Here is a 23,821-nt window from a genome sequence, read left to right on the forward strand (position 1 = left end):
GATTGTGACAATGCTTTGATCTTGTTGAATGCCTCTTTATTATCATCGAGTGCTTCCGTACAAACTATGGATCAAAACTGAGTCATAGAATATAAATTATGTATTGAGGGCTGGAGTTCTTCACCAGAAAAGACATTCCTCTACATATTTTGGAAGCAGAAAGATAACTTAGTAAAGGATTTTATGCTCTCGTGAACCCATAATTATACATATGTACACATATGTGTGTCTGTATATACTACGTGTATAATATATTATACATGTGTGTACATCCATACATGCATGTATGTGTAGACATGCATAGGTATGAACAATTGAGGAGTCTGAAAATAAATTAACTGGGAAAGATTGCAGTCAAGAAAGCAGTAAGTCTTTTAATGTACACAGTACACTTCACCCAGAACTTGAACTGTATTCCATCTGCTTGCCCATTCACGTGACAATCACCAAGCAGGTTTTGAGCCCCCATTTTTGCCCCATGCTGTTCTAAATCTTTTCTAGAAAACAGCAAACAAAGTGAATTTCTTTGGTTTGGGGATTATTCTAGGAGAAGGAACATACTTTGGACTAACAAGTAAATGTAAAACATGGCATGAGATAAAAAAAAATTCTATAAAGAATAAATACCAGAACTACATAGAAAATAATCAAAGGGGTGGTTGTAATTTTTGAAAGGATGCCCTGTAAGCTTCTTCTAATAGACTAATCGTTTCTTAGAGGGCATAAAAACACAATGAGCCAACTACATGAATCCAGGGGACAAAGGACAATTAGCCTGAAGGTCTAAGGACAGGTGTATTCCCATGTACCGATTTGGAGTGACTGTGAATGACAAGATCAAAGAAGAATTCTGAGGTTTAAAAAGGTAAGGGGTTTGGGTTTTACTCTTGGTAAGACAGGACAACATGAGAGGGTTTTTAAGAATGAAGCAACAACAGAAAATGACATTGTTAGAAGATATGAGCTAACACTGATGGAGCTAACCTTAGCCTGTAGCACAAAAGGCAAATTGCAATGATTCAGTACAAGAAATCTTACTTTTCATCCAAATGGCTTATTTCAAAAGTGGGTTTAGTCCTGCATAGAGAAGGAAGGGAATTATAAGCCCTCACCCCAAGCCCAGGATATAGAGAGAGCTGCTGGCTGCTGGGAGAGGGCCTGTCAGTTTTCTTCAGGGTTATAGCACCCAGTAAGTTAACCATGCTCCAGTGGATGCTCCCACACCCATGTCCGTAGTGGTTGTCTTCTTAGATTCAGAAGATTATTAAAACAGAACGTTGGGGGGAGTTATGGTTTGAGTAGTAGCTCTGGAAGGAGTTAGAGCAAAGAATTGAGGAGGAGTGTGATCACAACTGTATGCATACATAATATTCTCAAAAAATAAATAAGTATTATAATTTTTAAAAGTGGCCTAGCACAACTGTCATTTGAGAGGCTTCACTCAGCACTGATGAAAACAGATGGAGAGCCCCACAGCCAAACATTAGGCAGAGCTTGGGGAATTCTTCAGAAGAGGGAGAGGAAGAATTAAAGGAGCTAGAGAGGTTGAGGACACTACAAAAAAACTAAAGAATCAACTAACCTGGGCCTATAGGGGCACACAGAGACTCAACTGCCAACCAGAGAGCACACATGGAACAGATCTAGGCCTCTATACATATGTGACAGTTGGGCAGTTTGGTCTTCATGTGGGACTCCTAAACCAGGAGCAGGGACTGTCTCTGACTGCCTACCTTTGGATGCTTTTGCCCTAACTGAGCTGCCTTGTGTAGAAGATGCAGGCGCCTAGTCTTACTGCAACTTGATATGCCAAGGCGAGTTGATATCCTTGAGCATGAATGATCTCCCCTTTTCTAAGCAGAAGGGGAGGAGACATAGATGAGTGGGGATGAGAGGGAGGGACTAGAAGGAGAGGAGGAAGGGAAAGCTATGATCAGGATATAAAGTAAATAAATTAATAATAATGGTAATAGTAATAATAATAACAATAAATGGACAGCACAATACTACTACAGCAACTCCAGAGTCCTCAAGGTCCTACATTCCTTTTACGTTCTTTCTTCCCATCCTTACTAAATCACCTAATGATCTAACACAGTGACTGATTTCAACTGTCTCATTTACATAACAGGAAATGAAAAGACGTGAAGTATAAGCAGGCCTCCTACTGCATCGGCTCTACTTTAAGAAACTCCCCAGATATCCCATATACCTATTCTCTTGGATCTTCCTGGCCGGATGTTAGCACAAATCTATGCACAGCTACAGATGGAGCCAGGACACACAGCATTTCAGCTGTCTTGCTATTCCAAAGGGAATTGAGATTCTGCTAATATGTAACGCAGCAGACTAGGAGCACTGGAAGAACTTAGAGGTGATTTGTAGTAACTCCTGCCAAAAATTACAGTGATCAGGACTACAATAGCACCAAAGACATCAGGAATCCCTAGTGGATAGGTTATAGTATGTGAAACAAAGAATAACATCTGTCAGTGGCCTGGCCACTAGATTCATGAAATCTCGGTAAGTGAGGTGGGGAAGTTTCTCTTACTCTGATTCTCCGTGTGACCAAACCACAAGTCTGAAATAAATAGCATGCTCCCTTGCATGCATGTGTGAGAACAGGTAGGCATGTTCATGTGAATGTGGGTCAGCCTTGGCGGTCATTCTCAGAAATGCTACGTGCCTTCCCTGAGATAGGGTGGCTCCTACCCTGGAGCTCTCACCAGTTAGGGTAAACTGGCTGACCAGAGAGCTCCAGAGATCTGCCTGTGTATGTGTCCCTGGCACTGGGGTCACCACACCTGGCACTTTCCTATGAGTTTTGAAGATAGGACTTGGATTCTCGTGTCTGCCCAGCAAGCATTTTTTTACTAACTTGAGCTATTTATCCCACCTCCAAAATGGCATGCTCTGAATCCTCTCAACAGTTCAACTCTAATCACATACCCTGCCTGACCTAATTACCCACTCTTCACTGTACTTTGCTGCCCCGATCCAGCAACTGCCTTAGAACTAGAAACTTTAGTCTGTCATATTGATTCCCCTAGCCATTCTCCCTCTGGTAATATTGCTTGTTACTGGCATTAAGTATTAATAATTTTCTTCACTTTTTCTTGTATCACAGAGAATTCTCAGGCCACTTAATAAGCATTCACAAATTATCTGCTGAGCAAAATTTGATGTGTCTTTTCATTGTTCTCATTATTTCTAGATGCACAACTCGTGTCTCTGATAAAAATCTGTTTCCCCGGAGGTAACTCTCCTCCTGCCAAGAACTCGTGTACACCATGTATGTAGAAGCGAATATCCACTCCTTACTCTTCTATTCCATTCAGACTTTCACTTTCCCAGAATGAGAATCTGTCATCCCAAATACAGCCCATTGACTCTATGCACCACTGAAATGTTGTCTAAACTAAGAAAGGCACGCATGGGACATCATGAGTGGGGGTAAAGTGTGTGGACATCTGTGAATCTACAGAGAGAGGCTGCACGCTTGGTGCACATGATCCTTTGTCCTACCCTTTGATGCCCATCTGATGTCTCCTCTTTCAAATCTTGTTCTTTCAACACTGTTTCTTGATTAAACATTATGAGGAAATGAGCATATATCCAGGAACTAGACTTAGAAATCAAGGACTTTGAATCAGAAAGCTTCGCCCAAATGGTGGTATTAATAAAAGGCTGAGGCCCTTGGGTAGCTGCAGAGTATCCCATCCTCTTCCAGAATTTGGGTTCTGAGGGCATGGTCCCAGTTCAAAGTATAGCAAGCAAGCTTTGAGATACAGTTTTAAGACTCTAATTTTACTTTGTCATTATTAGTCTTTTGAATATTCATAATAGCTTATAGATAGACACTCCCTATAGCCACTAAGTCTCATACATATATACACACATACATACATACATACATACATTCCCATAGCCACCAAGCCATATATATCATATCCCTATAGCCACAAGGATACATACATACATACATACATACATACATACATACATACATACATACACACATACATACATACAAAAAGCACAATGACAAGGCAAAAGTTCAATGTTGCAGACAATTTCCCTCTTAAAGAGTATGAGTTAATTGACTTGACAAAGAACTTTTCTCTCGAGACAAAAGGAAAGCTAAGAGCAGCTTCCAGAATATAGACTATCACAATAACTGATCAGAAAAAAAAAAAAACTTGATTTGATCTGTTAGAAACATATCAAAGGAGGTTTAGATAATCTTCTTCCAAAGAAGATTTGGTTGTGTGTGTGTGTACTCTTACTCAACAAAAGTCTATCCGTGCACTGGTGTTCAAGGCATTTATAGTAAATATTGGTGTTTTAGCCTCAAGTGTCATAGGCATCCAAAATTAAGCATTTCTTACATACAATTTTCATTTGACAGTGAGAAAAGGCCCTTTAGCCACCATTTCTTATTATCATCCTCTGAAGTAGGCAGCGTGTTCGGTAATCATTTAACAGATACAGAAGTAAATATGAAAAGAGTAAAGTGGCTCATTTAGCCACATTGTAGATGAGTCAAACTTTGAATTCTCAGGCTGCGCCAACTTCCTACACCCTAGAGCTATGTGGACCGTTTTGCACTAAGGAAGCCTATTTATATGACTTTCCAAGGGACCAAGAAGTCAAAACCACAACAGGGGAAAAGCAGGAAGACATTGCTTTCTTGGCAGAGGATTTCAAAGGCAGCAGCATTAACCAATTTCAAGGCGTTTGCTATATTGTGGGGGCTGCCCAGGATAAGCGTGACTACAAAGGGTTTGGGCAAGGCAGCAGCTGCTCCTGGGAAACACTGTTAACTTGTTTTTGAAAAGAATTAAAATAATTAAGCTCTGAGTTTTGAAAAAGCCAAAAAGAATGGCCTTTCACTTTGAACCTCTCTGACTCTTTCTCCCCTTTCAGAAAAAAAAAAAAAAAAGTCTAAATTTGGTTTCGAAATAAATTGTCAATCAAATGTAGAAACTTCTTCAGGACCCTCCCTCCCCTCCTTTCCATGCCTGGTGAGTGACAGGATCATAAAGAGTGCTGTTCCTTGCTGTCCGAATACCACAGACCTTTAATGTGCAGGGAGTTCAGGAGACTTGTATTCACATCTAGCAGTAGCAGGTGACTGGTCTCCACTGTGACATTGTCGCCATCTTGTGGCACTCTATGAGGAAACCAACTGTGAGGCCTGGACCACCTTCGGCAGAATTGGAAGGAAAAGTTGCCCTGGAAAAGAGAAAGATTTGGCTTGTGGCTTAAACTGGATAGCATGGACGACATTGGAAACGTTAAATGCTTTCGTGAAAGGCAGTCACCCTATTTACCTTAGACAACTAATCCAAATAGGGGGAAAAAACATGAAAGAGAGTAAGATATGCCTCTCTGCTCAGCTCCTAGAATTCTCCCTTTTCTCCTCAGCTCAGACTCTCTTGAACCTAACAGGCAGAGCTGAATCCATGTCTTATTTTTACACACGAGTATTGAATCTTGAACAAACAAAAAACAAATCATAAGTGGCCTGGACTAGAGAAAGTTAAAATGTTGGCCTTGATGGGTGACATCCTGCTTTATGTAATTGGTATATTTTTTTTCACTGACTCTGCCAATCAAGTGTCCATGTTTTATGGGAAAGTTCCTCTTCCTGGGACCTCAGATCTTCCCTCCAACCTGGCCCCTTTTTGATATTACTGTTTCCTCTGCTCTCTGCTCAGTGCTCTGTGTTGAACACAGCCAGCATTTGCACATTCAGAGGCAGACTGGTTTTAGACAAGGAAATGTGAGTAGGCCAGTGGTCAAAGTCAGAGGACAGGGCTGAGGAGAACCATCCTCTCATCGGCTCCTCTTCAGTTCTCTCAGAACATTCAGTTTTGTTGTTTATCGGTGACCACATGCAAAAGAAAGAAGGAAGGAAGGAGGGAGGGAAGGACGGAGAGAGAGGGGGGGGGCATAGAAGTTACAGCAGAATCCAACACATGCAAGAGGCTTAGCGTGTGTCTTCTATAGTTCTTGAGCTACCAGAACAATAAATACCTAAAATGCAGAACAGAAAAGGTGATTTCCTCAAGGTAAAGTATTATGCTATTATGCCTGTATGGTTACTGTAACATCAAACTCCAACCAAATGGAAGCCCTGAGCCCCGCACATGGAAGCACCTAAGACATCCTCTCATGATGGGCTACAGACAGATCAGAGGCAATCTTTAGGAAGGGAAGGCATGTTTATAATGCTAGTAATTCTACCCATGTAGAGAACTGTGCCCTGGAGTATTTCTGAAAGATGATATAGAAAATGGTGTTCTAGAAGAGGTAATATATTCTCTAAAAGAGGGTGCTGACCCCCTAGGTCAATATAGTTCCAAGATATAGACCCAACCTAACCACCATGGGGCTCTGGGCCTTTTGTTTTCTATATCTATGAAGGAGAAATAAAAGTCTCAGGTTTTCCACAATGTAAGAAATGTAGCTATATAAGGTATATCAATAGAAGGGTGATATATGGAGTGTGCATGAGTGTCATTGGCTGCCACAAGAGCTGCATCACCATGGTGACAGTCCATGGTCTGGAAGAATGAGATCTCAGTCAGCCACTCTAGTTGATCTCAACTCAGAGCTAGCTCTAGTGAAGTAAAACCAAAATAAAAGCAACTCCTTATAAAGATACGCAGTATAATTTGATGGTACTTGGGTCTGAATCATTAAGCTGTATCTGCGGCACTGTCTTTACATTTCATTTTGAACCATGGTCTTGCCAAGTTACCTTGGCTAGCTAGGAACTGACCCCATCTCTGAAACGAAGCTGGGCCTCCAAGTCTGCACCACCAGGCCTGTGTTCCTTTATTTCACTCATGCCAATTTAGAAAACAGAAAGGAAAGCAGACAGGAGGAGAGTGGGAAGGTAAATATGGTGTCGGAAAGCTATAAAGATTGACATGACTATATAGAAGCCACAAAACTCGGTGAACCAGGTTATCTGCACTCATCGGAGTCCTCACTAGAAGAACTGGAAAGGCTTGGGTTTCTGGTCCAGACACAGAACAATTGTGGCCAATTCCCTTTCACTGTACAGATGATGTTTTGGTGTTTCTCATCTCAGCACTTAAAACAATGCAGATACCTCCCACCCCTCAGTGTTACCACACAATGGGAGAATCAGCACTTCCAGAGGTAGAACAAAGTCACTTACCACTGTGGAGATCTCAGATCACAGTCTAGGAGAGTCTGGGGGTGGAGGGGTTAATCAAGACAAGGACCAGAAAGAAGAGACATAAATCTCAAAAGGGGAGAACCAAGGAATTTCCTCCTCAACAACACTGGAGCTCAGGATCAGGGATCAGGTCACCTGACAGAAGCAAGTTAGGCAGGGTGGTGTGGGGTTGACTTGAAGGTGTGTGAAAACTTCAGCAACGAAATCTTATATATTGAATAGTCTGGTGGGTAGATTCATACCCAGTCATAGAACTACAAAACACGTGAAGGCTCATGGCACTCAGTAAAAAATACCTGGGATCAACCAGACATTAATTAGGTACTTAAGGGCATCAAAGGAAAACAATTCCATGGCGTCTTTCATTGATTTGAGAACATTTTTAAATTGCTACAATTAGCTCTGATATCTGTTATCCAGTTTGGAGTGAGCCTGGTTGGCCCAGCAGCCTTTCTCAAACTGTTCCAGTCAGTCCCAAGCCAGAGGATAAGAAGATCAAGTGTTGTTATCTCCATTCTGAGGCTGAACAAATAGACAATCAAAGATAGGTGCTCAATCATGTGAAGCAAATTCCCACCTGAGGTCTTTTACTCCTGTGTCCTCTCCTGGGCTGTCCCTCCTAAAATATTGCATGGCTCAGCCCATTATTACATCCGTATCTTTGCTCAAGTATGGTCTGCTTCCCTACAACTATATGTTTCAGCATTTAACCTTAGTCTATCCTTCTCCTTATCATTCTGACAGGATATCATAGAACTCCTGCAACATTTATTTATCATTTCTTGAACTTACCCTTCATTCTGCTAAAAAAAGAAAAATAAGGAACTGCCTCAATAGAAATCATTGACATAGCTCGTTAAATTATTATTCCATTTACTAATTCAGCAGCAGACATTACATACACTCACACAGACACAAATACATATGAAGGCATACTGTACATACTATACCCCTCCCAGTATACACATACAGAGTACACACACACACTATATACACACACACACATACTACACACACATACACACACACTATATACACACATACTATACACACATATACACACACTACACACACATATACACACCCATACACACATACCACACACACACACACATGAACATACACACATACACACACACACACACACACACACACACTCACACACACATGTTTCTAATACAATGTATGAATAAATGGGTGCCCCAACCTAAACTGTCAAAAATGCTGCATTTCTCAAGCCACATGTTTGTACAAAAAGGCTGCATTCTCTTAAGCCCCTGAGTTTGGTCTTTACCCTGTCACATTTTCATTCCTTTTGTTTAGCTCTATTTGACAGAGAGATAGAAAGAGATACAGAGGAGAGAGAGAGAGAGAGAGAGAGAGAGAGAGAGAGAGAGAGAGAGAGAGATTTGAATCCACCATCCTACTTATGATATCCTGCTCCAATCCAATTTTACTTCTTTCCAGTTAAGTTTTCCTATTCAATGCGGTGTATAAATGAACATCAGCGTTAATTAGTCAAAGTCTCAAGTGGCTTGAAGCCCAAATTTCCCCTTAGCATAGTAAAGGCATAGTGAATTACGTACATTCGTATTGACAATTCATGCTTTCAGATAAAACAAAGGACAAAGTACTCAAAGGTCAAAAAAAATATGAATGTAGCCTTAATGCTTTAACACGTGTCTGTAGAAAAACAATATATGCCCATGATTACTAAATTTCAATGTAACCCATGCAGGCAGACCTGCTGCCCAAAGAATTATAATTCTCCATTTTTATAATTGACAATGTTGGTCAGATCATTTCCCAAAGAAGACTCTCAGGGTAATGGCCCATGGGCATATGGAGATGACTCACCTATCAATGTATTCACCTTCTAACCCACCACTCCTTAGGACAATAAAAAAAAACAATGCTGAAAGCATTAACACAGGGATCTTTGTCAATACACATGAAACTTCTGTTGCTTAGAGTAGGACGTCTCTGGTTCAGAAGATGCTCGCTGGCACATACATGGCTCACAGGTCAATAGAGGCTTCACTTCCACCTCACACAAGCTCGTTCCTCAATAGCTTCAAAGATACTCAGACTTCCAACTATAGTTTTCTTCTTGGACACAGATAAATCAGTCATGCTATTCTGCAGATGAGGTAAATCATTTCATCACAAGCATAAAGTAGAGAAATGCTTGTACAGAACAGGACATGCCTTCAAATCTTGATCCAGCCCCAAATATACAAACAAAAACTCTAAATGAATAAATAAAATAAAAGTAGAAAAGCAAAAAGTTTCCTGCCCCAGCTAGGAAGCCTATGCCATTTGTACTCTTCTTAGTTCACATCAGCACTTCTCTGAACTTGGGGGAATGTGCTCTGTCTGCAAATCTTCCCTGTCACCTTAAATGGACTCACTCCACGAGAGCTATCTTGAAAGAAGTCATTGATCAGCAAGACGGAACATCAGGCAGAGAAAGGACGAACTGAGCTAGTTCGGCAGAAGAGGTGGGGCACAGGAATCTCTGTGGTCACAGCTGACCCATGAAGGCAAGGAATGACGTTCTTGAACCCCAGCAGAAAGCCTTCCTATTCATCATGCAAGTCTTGAGAATGGAAAGACAAGTCCCTGTGGCCAGTATTTTTCTCTAACCTTCAAATTCACTTAGTCTCTCCAAAGTCCCTGTACAGTGCATTGTGCATGTATGCAATACTCGAACCTGGCCCTATCAGACTCAGAAGAAGGTTCATGAGAGCTTTTTAGCTTTTGTTTTAATATCCCCACTACCCACAATGCCTGGCACACCATAAATCAGAATTAAAAGAAATGGATGTCCAATTCTTCTTTAGGTTTGTAATCACAACACTACAATTCTAAATCTTTGAATAATCACAATAACTTAGTAAGGTGTAAAGCTTAATTTCTATCTAGGGTTTCTTTACAAAAAAGTGTTTTTAATTATTATGAAGCTAAGTTTATTTGCCTCTTCACCTGATAGGTCATTCATCATTCTACACAGAAGTCTGTCTCTGCTGCTGGAATAAATACACTCAATCAATTCTTTATCAGTGGGCTGTATATCTACATATATCCTAATTAAGTTTGTGTTGCATTATACAATGTTTTTCAATTTTTTTGTTCTTGTTTTTTTCTACCTAAATTGTTATCTTCATGCCACTTATTAAATAATAGTTACAGTTCTCTTACCACTCGGCTATACCAGGTAATATACTTCTATTGCTAAGTGATATCAAAACTTTTAGTCCATTAAAACTCCAAACAGTTGTGGGAGTTTATGGGAAGACAATTCTCCAAAAATTGTGAACTCCTTCTCTTCCTCAGGTGCTTATATGATCATGGAGAAAGAAAGAAATATCAAGATAACTACAGTATGACTGAATCAGCGGTTAATATTACAGACAAGGTTGAAAGGGGCGCGGAAGATCAAAGTGAAGACAATATTATAGGGGAAATTTAGTAAGCTAATTGCCTCTTCCTTTTTAAACCTTAACCAGAAAACAAATTAGCACACTCTAAGAGAATTTCAGGTGACTATTATTCCTTACAGAAGAGCCAACCATCTGGGTGTTTCAGGATTATCAATGGAGCCCTGACCTGTAATCTATTAACTCTTTAGAGAACACAAAGCAAATTCAATTTGTTTGGTGTACTTTATTCTTCCTGGAGAACTTCTGGCCTTTGATCTCTTCCTTTACTTAGTATTTATCAATCCTCCGGATGAAAGGATGGCACAAGAAAGTCCTTCCACATACTAAGCACTTCAACCACTCAAAGAAATGTCCGCAGAGTGTCTTGGCAGAGACTCCTGCCTCTGTCCAATCCAGCCTGTCTCTTTCGTAGCAAAAAGGACTATTGTTCTGCCTCCTCTTTTGGTTGTACAAACTAAGTCCTGCCTTCCTGACTTCTCCAAAATAACTACTGCCAGCTCACAGCTTCACGTACACGAGTCACTAACATGTCTGGGACCCTCCCTGTCTACGAACAAAATCGATTCACCAAGCTTCATCTTCTCCTCTACTTGGATCTTCTGATCTATTGTAAGAATGCCTCGTCTACTTCTGAAGATCATTTCGCTTATTGATAATTGAACGCTTCTAGTGTCCCAGGCATGGCACTATGCGTTTCATTCTCTGGATCGTTAATCTTTCAAACAACAAAATACAGGGAGGTATTATCTTCAATCATAAATGAAAGAAGCAATAATAGGGCTAAGATTTACTGAACCCACTCAGCAGGTGTTCCCTTGCTTAATAGTCATAGGCTCCCTTTAGACTCCTTGTCTACCACTCCAGAGTGATAGATCCCTACATCCAGCAAATATTTATTGAGTACATACTACACCTCGGGCACTGGTCTGAGCACAAAGAATGCCAAACTCCTGAAGCACACGGCTTACTTTCTAACACGATCACAGATAAACATATAAAATAAATAGTGTGCTCTGAGAGAAATGAAAGAAAGAACAGGGGAAAGTGGATCAGAAATGTCAGGGCGGTGGCAGGAACTATTGACGTTGAGTGACTGGCTACACAGTTCTGATAAGCGATGGAAGAAGAAAACACTGAGTATGAGCCAGAGGCTAATGACGCGGGGAGTGACCCAAAGGCTGTCAGGACCTCAAGGGAGAAGACGGGACGCATTCAGCACTTGCTACTACTGGGCAGTTCCTGCCGATGCAGCAAGAAACATTGAGGGCAGACACAGAGGGTATTAAAATCATGTATGCCATAGAATAATTACATGAAATATTCAGTAGTACATAACAGTGCCCAAACTACAGTCTGAAGTCTGAATGTGGCCTATTCCGTTTGATATTGGTTTACAGCATTAGCAATTCACTAATATGTAACTCATGGCTCATATTGTAATTCAGACTATGGTACTTATACTGAGCGCATTCTACCATATGTATATTCCAATGGTATTAAAGTACAATCAAAAGAGAACTTTCTATAGAGAAATATATATGATTATAATTCAACTAGTAAAGAATTTGAATATTGGAAATAAAAATAGTATAACAAAGAATATACCCTTAAATACTAGATATTAATTTAATTCCTCAGAAGTAAATTAAAAACCAGGTCTTAGAAAGTCACATAAAGGTAAGTGGAAACGTGAAGAGGTAGGTGTAGGTGTGAATGTGGGTGTATGTGTTTGCCTTCTCACACCCACAGTCAAATCTGAAGATTGACAGATACATGCTAGCCGTTTTCACAGAGCTGACATGCTGCCATTTAACCAGCGAGCATACAGCACATGTTTCTGCTTGCAGTCACTAGTAAGAGACAAGGTTAACATTTTAAGTGATGGACTACAACATGTTATTTCCCCATGCAATAGACCCGTGACTGCACTGCCTTCGAAAACACTTAATTTCCGTGATTGAATACACAGGAGCACACTTTCCCTGCTATGAGCCTTTGACAGCTTCTCAGTTCCGTACACCAGGGGAAGCATTTTTTCCTCCTTTTCATTTTTCCGTCCCCTTTGTACCTGAAGGGTAGCAAATGAACATGTCATGGCAAAGAGAAGCGGCAAGAAGCCCAAAGAATGAAATCCACTTTATGAGCATCAGTGTCTCTTACCACAAAAGTATTCACTACCATCTGCTCTAATTGCTTCCAATGTTTGGGCTACCACTTTTATACAATAGAAATAATGGTCTCCTCAAGGGCAAAAGAAAAAAATCAGAAATAAACAAAAGTTGATTACATATGCCTCCTAGGCTAAAGGGATGGCCACAGTGAACAATCACTCAGGAGAATGGGCAAGGCTCCGATTAACCCAAATTGAGACCCCTTGGCAGTCCTCCTTTCCTCTTCTCAACTCTTCGGAAGAATTCAGTCCATAGCTCACAGAGGACAAGGAACTGAGAAGGCATATTTCTGAGTGTAAAGACACCATAGGACGATTCCTTACATTTTGATCAGAAGCAGACATAGCAAAGCCTTCTTGAATGTCCCAGCTTTAGAAAATAGCGATCAGAAAGCCAAGTATACATCCAAGATTTCAGAAGTCTTCACAGGGTGGGTTCCTTAAGGACCACCCCAGTCCTGAGTCTCTTAGAGGAAAATAGAACCAACTGTGTCTCAGAAAAGTCTCAGGGACTAGGTCCACTCCTTGGACGCACTGAAATGTGTGGAAACAAGAAAACATTAACAGATGCCAGCAACATCAGCAGAAGACAGATGATCCCACAAAGTGTGAGTCTGGTGATCTCCTCAAACTCAAATATACCACCTGTATTAGCATGTGCTAATACTACCTGTATTCAAAATGCCCGGGACATCGATACACACACACACACACACAGACAAGCATACCTGCACATGCAGCAGGATTTAGACCATAGTCATCAGAGATGATAGAAATAAGAATTGCATTGGAGAAAAAGCTAAATTGGTAAAGCACACATGCATGCACACACTCGCGCGCGCGTGCGCACACACACACACACACACACACACACACACACACACAAATTCTAACTACACTGACATTCCATTTCATCCCAATCCAAATAGCTATCATCAAGAACACAAACAATGGCAACGGACAGTAGTAAAGATACTTGGAAAGAGGACTACTTGCATACTACTGGCAAGAATGCAAATGCATTCAACAATTAGGGAAATCAATATGGAGGGTTCCTCTAGAAACTAGAAACAGAATTGCCATATGATACAATGATGCCATTCCTGAGTATGCACAAACAAGCTATCTAAGTCAACATTCATCAGAGACACCTGCACAGCCATGGTTATTGCCATGTTACAGCCAGGTTACAGAGTTAGCCTAGATGCCAATTAACATGTAAATAGAGAAAATTCAGGTATGAAACTTGTAAAGGGGGAGAAGAACTTTGGTCTTTTGAGGAAAAGTGGATGAAGCTGAAGATCAATGTGCTACGTAAAAGAAGTCAAACTCGGAAAGGTAAATAACACATTTTTCTTTCTTTCATGCATGGAATGTATTCAATGTATGTGTTTATTTATAAATATTCATGACTACACAAACAGGGTTTAGGGGTGTGTGTGTGTGTGTGTGTGTGTGTGTGTGTGTGTGTGTGTTGTGTATCCTGAAGGGGATTCAAGATGAGTGAAGGAAAAGAATGAGAGGATGATGAAGAGGAAACACAGGCATGCTTTCTCTCAAAATTGGACTAATAGGTATTATATTGTTATTATATTAATATTCATAGGATATAAAATGAGACAGGAAACTCTTTAGGGGAATAGAGAAAAACTAGAATGTGTGGGGTAAAGGAACAATGATTTAATATCATTGATATCAATGTGCAATTGCTTATGTGAATTAAAATGTCACAATGTAAGCAATATCATGTATACTAACTACAAAATTATTTTTAAATAGTGAGACAGATTTGACCTAATCAGGTATATCCTTAGCAGTGATTTTCCCTGCAGGTTATGAAAGGGTACTTTGTCTTGTGGCTAGATAGGACCATGGGGCTGGGACCCAGGAGCAGCCTCTAGGACCTGTGCATAGTCCCTGACCAGAAGTCAGCAAGAAAATGAGGCCTTAATCCCTATAGACTCAAACTGGCCTCAGTAGACAAGCTACATGGGCCTAGAAGATGGCCTAAGCTTTAGCTGGACAGTCACCCTGCTTCTAGCCTTAGAAGATCTCAAGTAGTAAACTCAACTACTTTACCTAGAATTGTGACCTATCAAAATGGACCATAATAATAAGGCAACATGTGGGGGTTGGGGATTTAGCTCAGTGGTAGAGCGCTTGCCTAGCAACCTCAAGGCCCTGGGTTCGGTCCCCAGTTCCGGAAAAAAGAAAAAAATAAATAAAAAATAAGGTGACATGGAATTCTCTGAGAATGTGATCAGTTATTCACTGAGAATCAATTGAAACTTATTATGGAGCTATAATACTATAATAGCCTCCCTTGGAAGACAATAGTCACACAAAAAAAGGACTTTTGCTTTTCTGCCTCCTCTCTCAAGTTACTGCTCAAAAGGATCTATAACTAGCTCATGTTGGAAGCCAGTTTGAGGCAGCAGGCAAGCCTGTTCTTAAGGCATAAATGATTCCACATACACAAAACTCACAGCATAAAACTGCTATATTTATGATGCCAAAAAAGTGTAAGTAAATAAATGCAACAGACCTTTCCTTTGCTAAGGAAGAGTTATGACTACTCAAGTTACAGAGTAAATGTCACAAGGATCCAAAGTTACCATAACTTCTCTCTAGCTGTTAATAAAGACAAAATCCTCCTGATGCCAAGAGCAGCCATAAAATGTGTGCTTCAAGGAAACCAGAATTTCTCAAAGTTCACATTAGATATTATTTGTGCAACGATTCGAGTATAGATATTAATAGCACTGTGATTTCTAGACATTCCTTCCTGAAAGGAGCAAAGGATTGAACTTGTATCACCTCACTTCAAAAATAAACTGGACAAAATGTGGAGATTAAATGACCCTGGGCGGCTTACCCCAACTGATAAATCTGCAACACAACCCTTACACCTAAGGCTCAGGGAACATGGATGCAAGGGCTGACAGGAAGAAAGGTGTGTGAGAGCCAGAAGCCTAACACATCTGATGCTAGATACTATCCTTTAGAAATGACACAGAAAATGCAGTCATGAAATCTCAGCAATGTGGTTGCCTGAACAAGATGGGAGAAAAAAAAAAGCGGGGGTGGGGGGGTTCCACATGGCCCCACCCATAGACGAAGCACTACAGGCAATGACTACTGAGTGAGGGAGAAACGGTTTCCTCCAGGGATGAGCTACCACATCAGTTATCCAATTCCAAGAGGTCAGCCCAGGACATATGGACATATGAACAATAAATGGAATCAATAGGTTGTATCTACATATGTGCGTAACCATATATGTATGTATGTAACAATGACAATTAAAGAAGAGATCATTAATTTGGAAGGAAAGGAAGACACAAGACATGGAAGGGGAGGGAAGAGAAGGGTGAGTCTTGTAGGTATGTGTTGTGGTTTGCCCTGGAGTTATCTGTATTTTGATGCTAATTCCACTGCCCCAAGGACCAGAACCTCCTCCCTATTGAATTTGTAAAGTCCAGGCGAGGGTCAGGTACAGGATAAAAAGAGGCCTGTTATTGGAGGAGAAGGAAGGATGGGTGGAGAGAAGTTTGAAGGAAGAAGAGGAGACAGGAGGGACAGGGAGAGAAACTGTGGCAAGCCAATATGGCAGGTGACGTTAAGATTCTGCTTTGTGTATTTACAGGTTGTTATTAATGTTCTTAAAGGAAGTATGGTACTGGGCTTTGTATGTTTAGGTGGGCAATTATATCTTATCAAATGGGCCAAAGGTTATTGTGTTGTGTGTTCTTTTATGTGACGGTTTGAGTGTAGGAAAGTGTGCAGCAGCTGGAGACACTGGGCCACCGCCGAGGAGTTGGGATGTGTTTCCGCCAAGATATCTAGCAGATATCTTGGGGCACTGCAGTGCTGAACCTAGTGGGGATAAAAGACAACCTACTTTTTTTTATTTGTTATATTTTTACAACAGCGGGTGCAGAGTTTGTATATATCTCAAAAGAAATAAGATTTAAAAATTCAATAAAAAGATAGGCAATACATTGCAGGGGGAAACCAAACAAAGAAACCCATCCTATCCTTCCTTCTTCACAGGCTTTGATTAAATTCACTTGCTTCTGTACTTTATAGGGAGGACAAAGGAAATATCAGTTAAGGCTAATAGATTGCCTGAAAGTAGCATTGTGCTTTATTAAGCATCATGGGGACAGTGCTGGGCTTCTGATAAGGCAGAAGGCACATGGCTTTTCCTGTCAATGCTAACTCCAAAAATTACTAGCCTTATTTCAGGAATGAGTAAACTTAGACGGCCGAGCTCCCTAGCTGGGACAAAAATCTCAACTACATGGATTTTGAAACTCTTACCTGCCACCCCAACCCCCACCCACGGGGATGGATGCCTTTCCAGTATATAACGGTCATGTTGCTCAAAATCATCAGCATCTTTTGTAAAATTCACTATGAGCCAGCACTTGTGGTACCTATTTCTACAGTCATAAAGGCATAATTGCATTTCTGAGCTCTTAGAGCCCACTTTCAAAGCCATTGTCCTCCTGGGCCCAAATGCATCTGCCACACACTGTCCCTTTTCTGCCAAATCTTGTTGTTTAGTTCCAGATGCAATGAATCACTTACTGACTGCAGCGATATTAAAGGTAAACACCACAGTTAAAATGTAGAGATAATTAAATAACACCAACTACCAGTAACAGCAGCCCAGGCAAAGGAGGAAATAGACCTAGAGATTGCAGATAGAGAGATCTGATGGAACACCCCACTGTCGGGGATTAAAACCACATGCCATTTGGCATGATGGAGAAAGAATCTGCTTTTTTTTTTTTTTTAACTTTTCATATGCAAGGGTTCAGCGTGGAAAGAAACAGGTGGCGACATGAGTTAAATGTTCCAGTGACTAAAATATGCCAGAATCCAATGGTCATATACGTAGTACCTCAAAATTTATGCACTTGCCATTGGTCTTATGTGGGGTATTTCTAATTTATTTCTTAGGCTGTAGATAAATAAGATTAATGTAATCCGGGTGTTTTTCTTTTAATAAACTCACCTTTGGTGAAAATTGCACAGGAGAACATCATTTCTACAGTCCTTCACAAAGCTCAGCATAACTTCCAGATATATATGCACTTTAATCATTTAATCTACAGTCACGTGGAATTCATTGTATACAATTCCCATAATGTATAAACATGGGCATTCAACATACCCGCAGTGAATTTGTGCAAACACTTGAAAACCGTTCGTATTGTTCATCTCAAAGGCCAACACTAACAAGTTCAAATGCCAGAGACCCCCACAAAACAAGCCTTAAAGTAGCTAACTGGGGACTGAAGGAGATCCCGGAGCTTGTTCGATAAACCATATCAGAGTGCTATCTGCAACCACAACGCCTTTCAGAAATAAGTACAAATTGCCTTTGCCCAGAATCCTCCCAACTTTAGGGAATTGCCCCTTTGCTGAAAATCAATTGCTCAACTTGTTGGAAATTAATTATTCATGTGACTCCATCTTGGCTGGAGAAAACAGAAACTTCTTTCTCCATTTCCCCAGTGAGGAGAAACAATGCTGTCTGTGCCTTGCTGTATTACTGCGGGGCTTAATGAAAGTTTAGCTATCTGTGTCAATACCTCATATTTATAAATGCGAAGCTAAGTCACCATTACAGGGTTACCCAATGAACTGAGTAAGGGTAGAGCCAGGGAAAAAAACAAATCAAAATAAGTGTTGCTTTTTAGAATATTTTCTTGGTGGCACATCGTTATGTCCTGCAGATAAACCCTACTTCAAGAGATTTTTATGGAAAACATGTTGTACCAGTTCCCTCTTTCCCCAACTCTAGATGATTGACACTCTCTGATATCTCCCCTCAACATAAAGTTTCCCTTGACTGGCCACAAAGCACGTCTTGCGTTTGCTTCAGAAAACGGATAACCAGGTAGAAAACAGTGGACTACTTTGTTACATCATTAATCATATAAACCCAAAACTAACTTTCCTCCCTGTTCTCCTTCTTCCTCTGATATTCAACTGCCTGTCAGGTCTTTAAGTTTGCCATGTGAGCAGGTCAAATCAAAATCCAACCTTACTTTGCTTCAAATAGCGTTTTCGAACTCTTGACCGACTTGAAAACCTTTGAAGACAATGCAAAGAGGGCAGCATGGAATGCTTGCCCGGTGGCTGTATAGCTTGGTGTTCTTGTAGGACTCCCGACAGTGGGAATTGGGGGTGTGTCTGTCTCTTCTTCCTGTTCTAGGACCCTTTTCCTCCTACTGGGTTGTCTCATGCATCCTTGATATGAGGGTTTGTACCTAGTTTTATTGTAACACGTGAGGCCATGTTCAGTGGATATCCCTGGGAGGTGTGCACTTTAATGAATGGAAAGGAGGAGGAATGGATCCAGGGGAGTGGGGCACAGAGGAGTAGAGGAAGGAGAGGGTGCCATCTGGATTTACTGTGTGAGAGAAGAAAAAAGGAAAAATCCTAATAAAAATGATAATGATGATGATGATGATGATGATGATGATGATGATGACGATGATGATGATGATGATGATGATTTTTCTTTAAAAAAGAAATGACGATAAGGCCCACTGAAAAAATTTACAAAATATAGGGTAAAATGGGAAAATAAATGTAGCTTCATTACATAAGCAGATTTGCATATCAAAGATAGAAGTTAGGCAACCACAATTTATACAGAAAGTTTTAGGCCTGTTTATACATAAGAGTAATTTTTATGACATTGTATTTAATGATGGTTTGCTTGATATGACACTAAAAATAGCAACAAACAAGACATAGTTAAATTAGACCTTATCAAAATTAAAAAAACCTTTCTCTTCACAAAAAACTACAAATACTATTAAAAAAAAAAAGGTAGCCCAGAGAAGGGGGGATATTTGTGAATGGTGTATCTGATACAGGATTAATATCCAATATGTGTGTGTGTGTGTGTGTGTGTGTGTGTGTGTGTGTAAAGGCTTTCTACATCTCAACAATGAAATAGTCCAGTTTCCTTAGCATGTATTCATGGAGGGGGTGGGCAGAGAAACAGAAACAGAGGAGACAGACAGACCGACAGACAGACCGACAAAGAGTGTGTGTCACATAGTTCGTCTACATTCTCCATCCTCAACATTAAGATTCTGTTGATATGTATTCTACATGAGAATCAAATCCCAGTACCTAAAGGAAAAAGAAAACAAACTCTAAATTCAGATAATGTAACTTTGAACCCCCAAACTCAGACTCCAACCTCACCCCTGACTCCTCCCCACCCCTCCCCATTCCTTCTCTCTCAGCTCCACTAAATCCTGTTACTCCTCAGACCGCTCCACGAGACACACAGCCTCCTAATGTATCATGACGGCACTCACGCATGAGTGGACCACATCTCTCCCAAGAGTATCTTGCAAGGCCCGGCTCCAGTTCTGCTTTGCCTGTTATGAATTCTGGGGTCCTTTAAAGTCCGCCCTTTCCCCTGTGCAGGCCTGTATTCTACTCCTCGTACTGTTTTTATGAGTAAACCATCATATCAATGTTTTATCTTGCTACACTCTGAGTTCTGCCAGGTTCGGGCCCCTGTGCTTTCCATATCAATAACACATGCTCGGTGCACAGATGCACGTACCAGGCAGCTCAACTAAATTCATACCTTTATAAGCCCAGGGACTTATAGGACAGGTGACTGAAATGGACACAGTGAATTGTAATGACCAGAAATACATTAATATTCTTAACCATCATATATGACACACACATACACACACACACACACACACACACACACACACACACATCCAGGTACAACTCAAATTTCTAGCCTGTGTCTTCTCTCAGAACACTTCTAGACCCACTTCAGTAACTTGGTGGCAGTGATTTGTAACTTGCAGCTCCTATTCGCATGCAGATAATTAACACTCGAGCGTCCATAAAATCATTTTTTCCCTTAAGATAAATATTTCAAGGACAATGATGTTACTGTATCAATTAGTGAAGTTTTGCTAAATCTAACTAATAAACACTTACTGAGCCAGTTCCCATGGAGTCCCCGAGGACGAGATGATAAATAGAGGACCCTGCTCCCAAGAAGCTCATAGTCAAGGAAAAACTATCAGAAAGCACGTCAGGACAATAATTGTTTCCTCTCCTGGAAGAGCAAAACCAGCGTGCTGGCAGAAGAAGGGAAGAAGGGGAGAAGAAAAACAATTGAAAACTAGTCCTTTTTTTTTTTTAAACTTCTCAGACTATACTCTCGTGTGCAGAAATATCTTTGTGATATGTGAGGCATTTTAAAAGAAACCACACAAGCATTTAATTCCCTGAACACTTACAGCCCACGTGACGTGATCTTATAACATCAAAACCTTTGTGAGTGAATCAAACACCATAGAAATCCACAGACAATAACTAAATACGGCCCAATAACTCGATTCCTTTAGGTTTTGAGATACAGAAGTGCTCGCAGCAAATGACTTTCAGAGACAGACAGACAGACAGACAGACAGACAGGCAGGCAGGCAGGCAGGCACAGACAAATGTGTCCATATCAGTCAGCTCTTAAGCCTATTCAAACTACTGGAAATAGAGCAAGATTACCTTATTTGAGTCAAAAAGGCTGAGAAAACCAGAGTTCATACCTCTATGGGGACCTCTGTATGCTCTCAAAAGAAACTTGTGGTTCATTCCCAGAAGAGACCTATGATATACCTGGACCACACACTCACCCTCGACCTGTTCCTATTAAACTCTGCCTCCCCTTTTCTTAGACTCCAAGCCTACCCCAGTGTACCTCGAAAAGGCATGTTTAGAGAGACTCCAAGGCGTCCCCTCAGGAAACCACACTGAAGGCTTTGTCCTGGCTCCTTGAGCCTCCTACACCAAAGGCAGAAGACGTTCATTGCCTCTCCTGTGCAGAGGAAGTCTTTGCAAATTTAGAGCCACTGCTGATGAAAATCAGAATTACAAGGGAGGCCAGGCTGACACAGAGTTTATGATTAGTAATTCATTCTTTTTGCTTAGCTTGTCATAGAATTTAGCACAGTAGTTGATTGATATGGTGGCCATAGTGGTAAATGTACAAGTAAATTTAAACTCAGCAGAACAAAACTGAATCTGCCGTTGTTGTTGTTGTTGTTGTTGTTGTTGTTGTTATTGTTGTTGTTGTTGTTGTTGTTGCTGCTGCTGCTGCTGTTGTTGTTGTCATCATCTTGTTGTTTATATTTACTTCAGTTACTACAGTCATGGGAACCGGACACATTACAAATAGTGTGGGCGCCTGCTGTACTGATATTTTAGCTTGAAAGTTCATTCCTATGTAAACAGAATCTCCCTGTGCATTTGTATTCAGCCCAGGCTAGAAGCAGCATCTGAGAGGAACATCGTATCACAGTATGTTTCTCTCTCAAAAGCTGAACCTTCTGCTTTAACACTTCCACAGACTCCTCCAGGCCTGCTTCAAACACACAAAACACTCCTCTAAAACTCAAAGAGACATCCCAACACCTTTGTAATAGGCCCGTGTCCCAGGGGAGGGGGAAGGAGAGAATAAAGAGACCAGGCAAATTAAGGGAAATGTTGAATATAAACTTGAAACCTACTGTCAATAAAACCCAAAACCAACTTGAAGCGGGGGTGAAGAGAGCAGGGGAAGGAACGGCAATGTTAAATGGTCATCTTTCTTCTCTTTTTTTATTTGAGGAAGTTAAGTTTGCACAGCTCCTTATAAGCTGTCTTTGGCTAAACTCACTAGTAATAAGCTTTGACATTTGAAATTTAACTGAACGTGAGCTAACAGCTTCCAGCACCGTGCCACCCATGAAGGCAACTGGAAATATTTTTGCTAGCGCCTAACAGTGTGTTTATTGAAAAGACACAGCTTTCAAGAGAAAGTGTTTACAGCGTCCACTTTAGCTGCTATCCCTGGCTGTTAAGTCCTCCTTCGGGAGAGGTGGGGGGTGTTTAACCCTTTCTACTCTCTGTTCTAATTCTTTTCAAGTCTAGCTAAAGAAAAAAAAAAGTTAATGAAGTTTATCGCTCTGCAACAACCTGGATTAAAAGGGCAAATTTGCCAACCTTTGCCATATGCCCACAAAAGGAAACCACGAGGTTAAAAACAAGGAGCAAGCCTATGGGGACCTTAGACAAGCCATTACTCATTAGGAGACATGAAAATACTTACACTTTATTAGTGATGCCATTAAAATGATCCTTTCCCAGAGAGGGCGTAAGGACTAGACAGATCAATGGAGTTGTGAAGGTGGTGTGGATTCTTCTGGGCTAAAATTCAAGTCCTCTCAATGAAAGCAAATCCATTATTAATTAAGTTGATTTCACAAGAGGGAGGCATAGGAGGAAGGCTTAAGGTGTTCTGACTTGAGGACCGAATAAGGTAAGAAGGAGTGGAATAAAAAGCACGCCCAGGAGTATCCAGCTCGCACAGAATTGCACGGTGCCAGTTCAGTTGGTCCTCTACACTGGGAGCATCCTTCGCGCCCATGAGAAGGCCCTGCGAGTAGTGCCCTATGTGTCGTGACCTTGCCCAGACTCTTGGCCTTGAACTTCTCTGCGTGGCTCTATCAGTATGAAATTCAGTAACTGCTACCCTTTCCCTGAAGCCAGAGTTGCACTGGGGAATGTAGGCGTTTCCTTTGCCAGAGGCAATTTTGGACCAAGTAAAGGAAAAGCAGAAATTATAACCTAATCAGGAATGCCTCTGAGGAATGGAGAGGAAATCTCAGTTACAAAGAAAAGGAAATTCACAATCTGTGAACTCCAAATAACAGGGCATTTTAAGTTTGCATTCACCAGACCAAGGATGGGCTATACTTAATAAGGAAAAGGACAAAGTCCTTGCCCTAGTGCAAGTCAGAGGCAACGACAGAAAAACACCTAGAGGAGAGAGCCAGGAAGTTGAACTCTAGCCAAAGATATTGTTATTAATAGATATTTATCCCATAGAAAAGTCAAGAATCTCTTTTAAAGTAGCCAATAAAATCTTTATATGTGCCTGTATTTCCA

The 23,821-nt window shown here is 40.8% G+C and overlaps 1 protein-coding gene across 1 annotated transcript in view; it reads right to left on the bottom strand.

Annotated features, from left to right (window-relative positions):
• The window catches only part of Pkhd1 (PKHD1 ciliary IPT domain containing fibrocystin/polyductin), a 457,519-nt gene that overhangs the window by 310,059 nt on the left and 123,639 nt on the right, over window positions 1-23,821 (bottom strand). The window contains exon 35 of the mRNA XM_032899487.1: window positions 5,079-5,235. Coding sequence (XP_032755378.1) covers window positions 5,079-5,235 — 157 coding nt within the window. The remainder of the gene's footprint in view (window positions 1-5,078; window positions 5,236-23,821) is intronic.

This window comes from Rattus rattus, chromosome 4 (genome assembly GCF_011064425.1).
Source record: "Rattus rattus isolate New Zealand chromosome 4, Rrattus_CSIRO_v1, whole genome shotgun sequence".
In the NCBI taxonomy this organism is placed as follows: domain Eukaryota; kingdom Metazoa; phylum Chordata; class Mammalia; order Rodentia; family Muridae; genus Rattus; species Rattus rattus.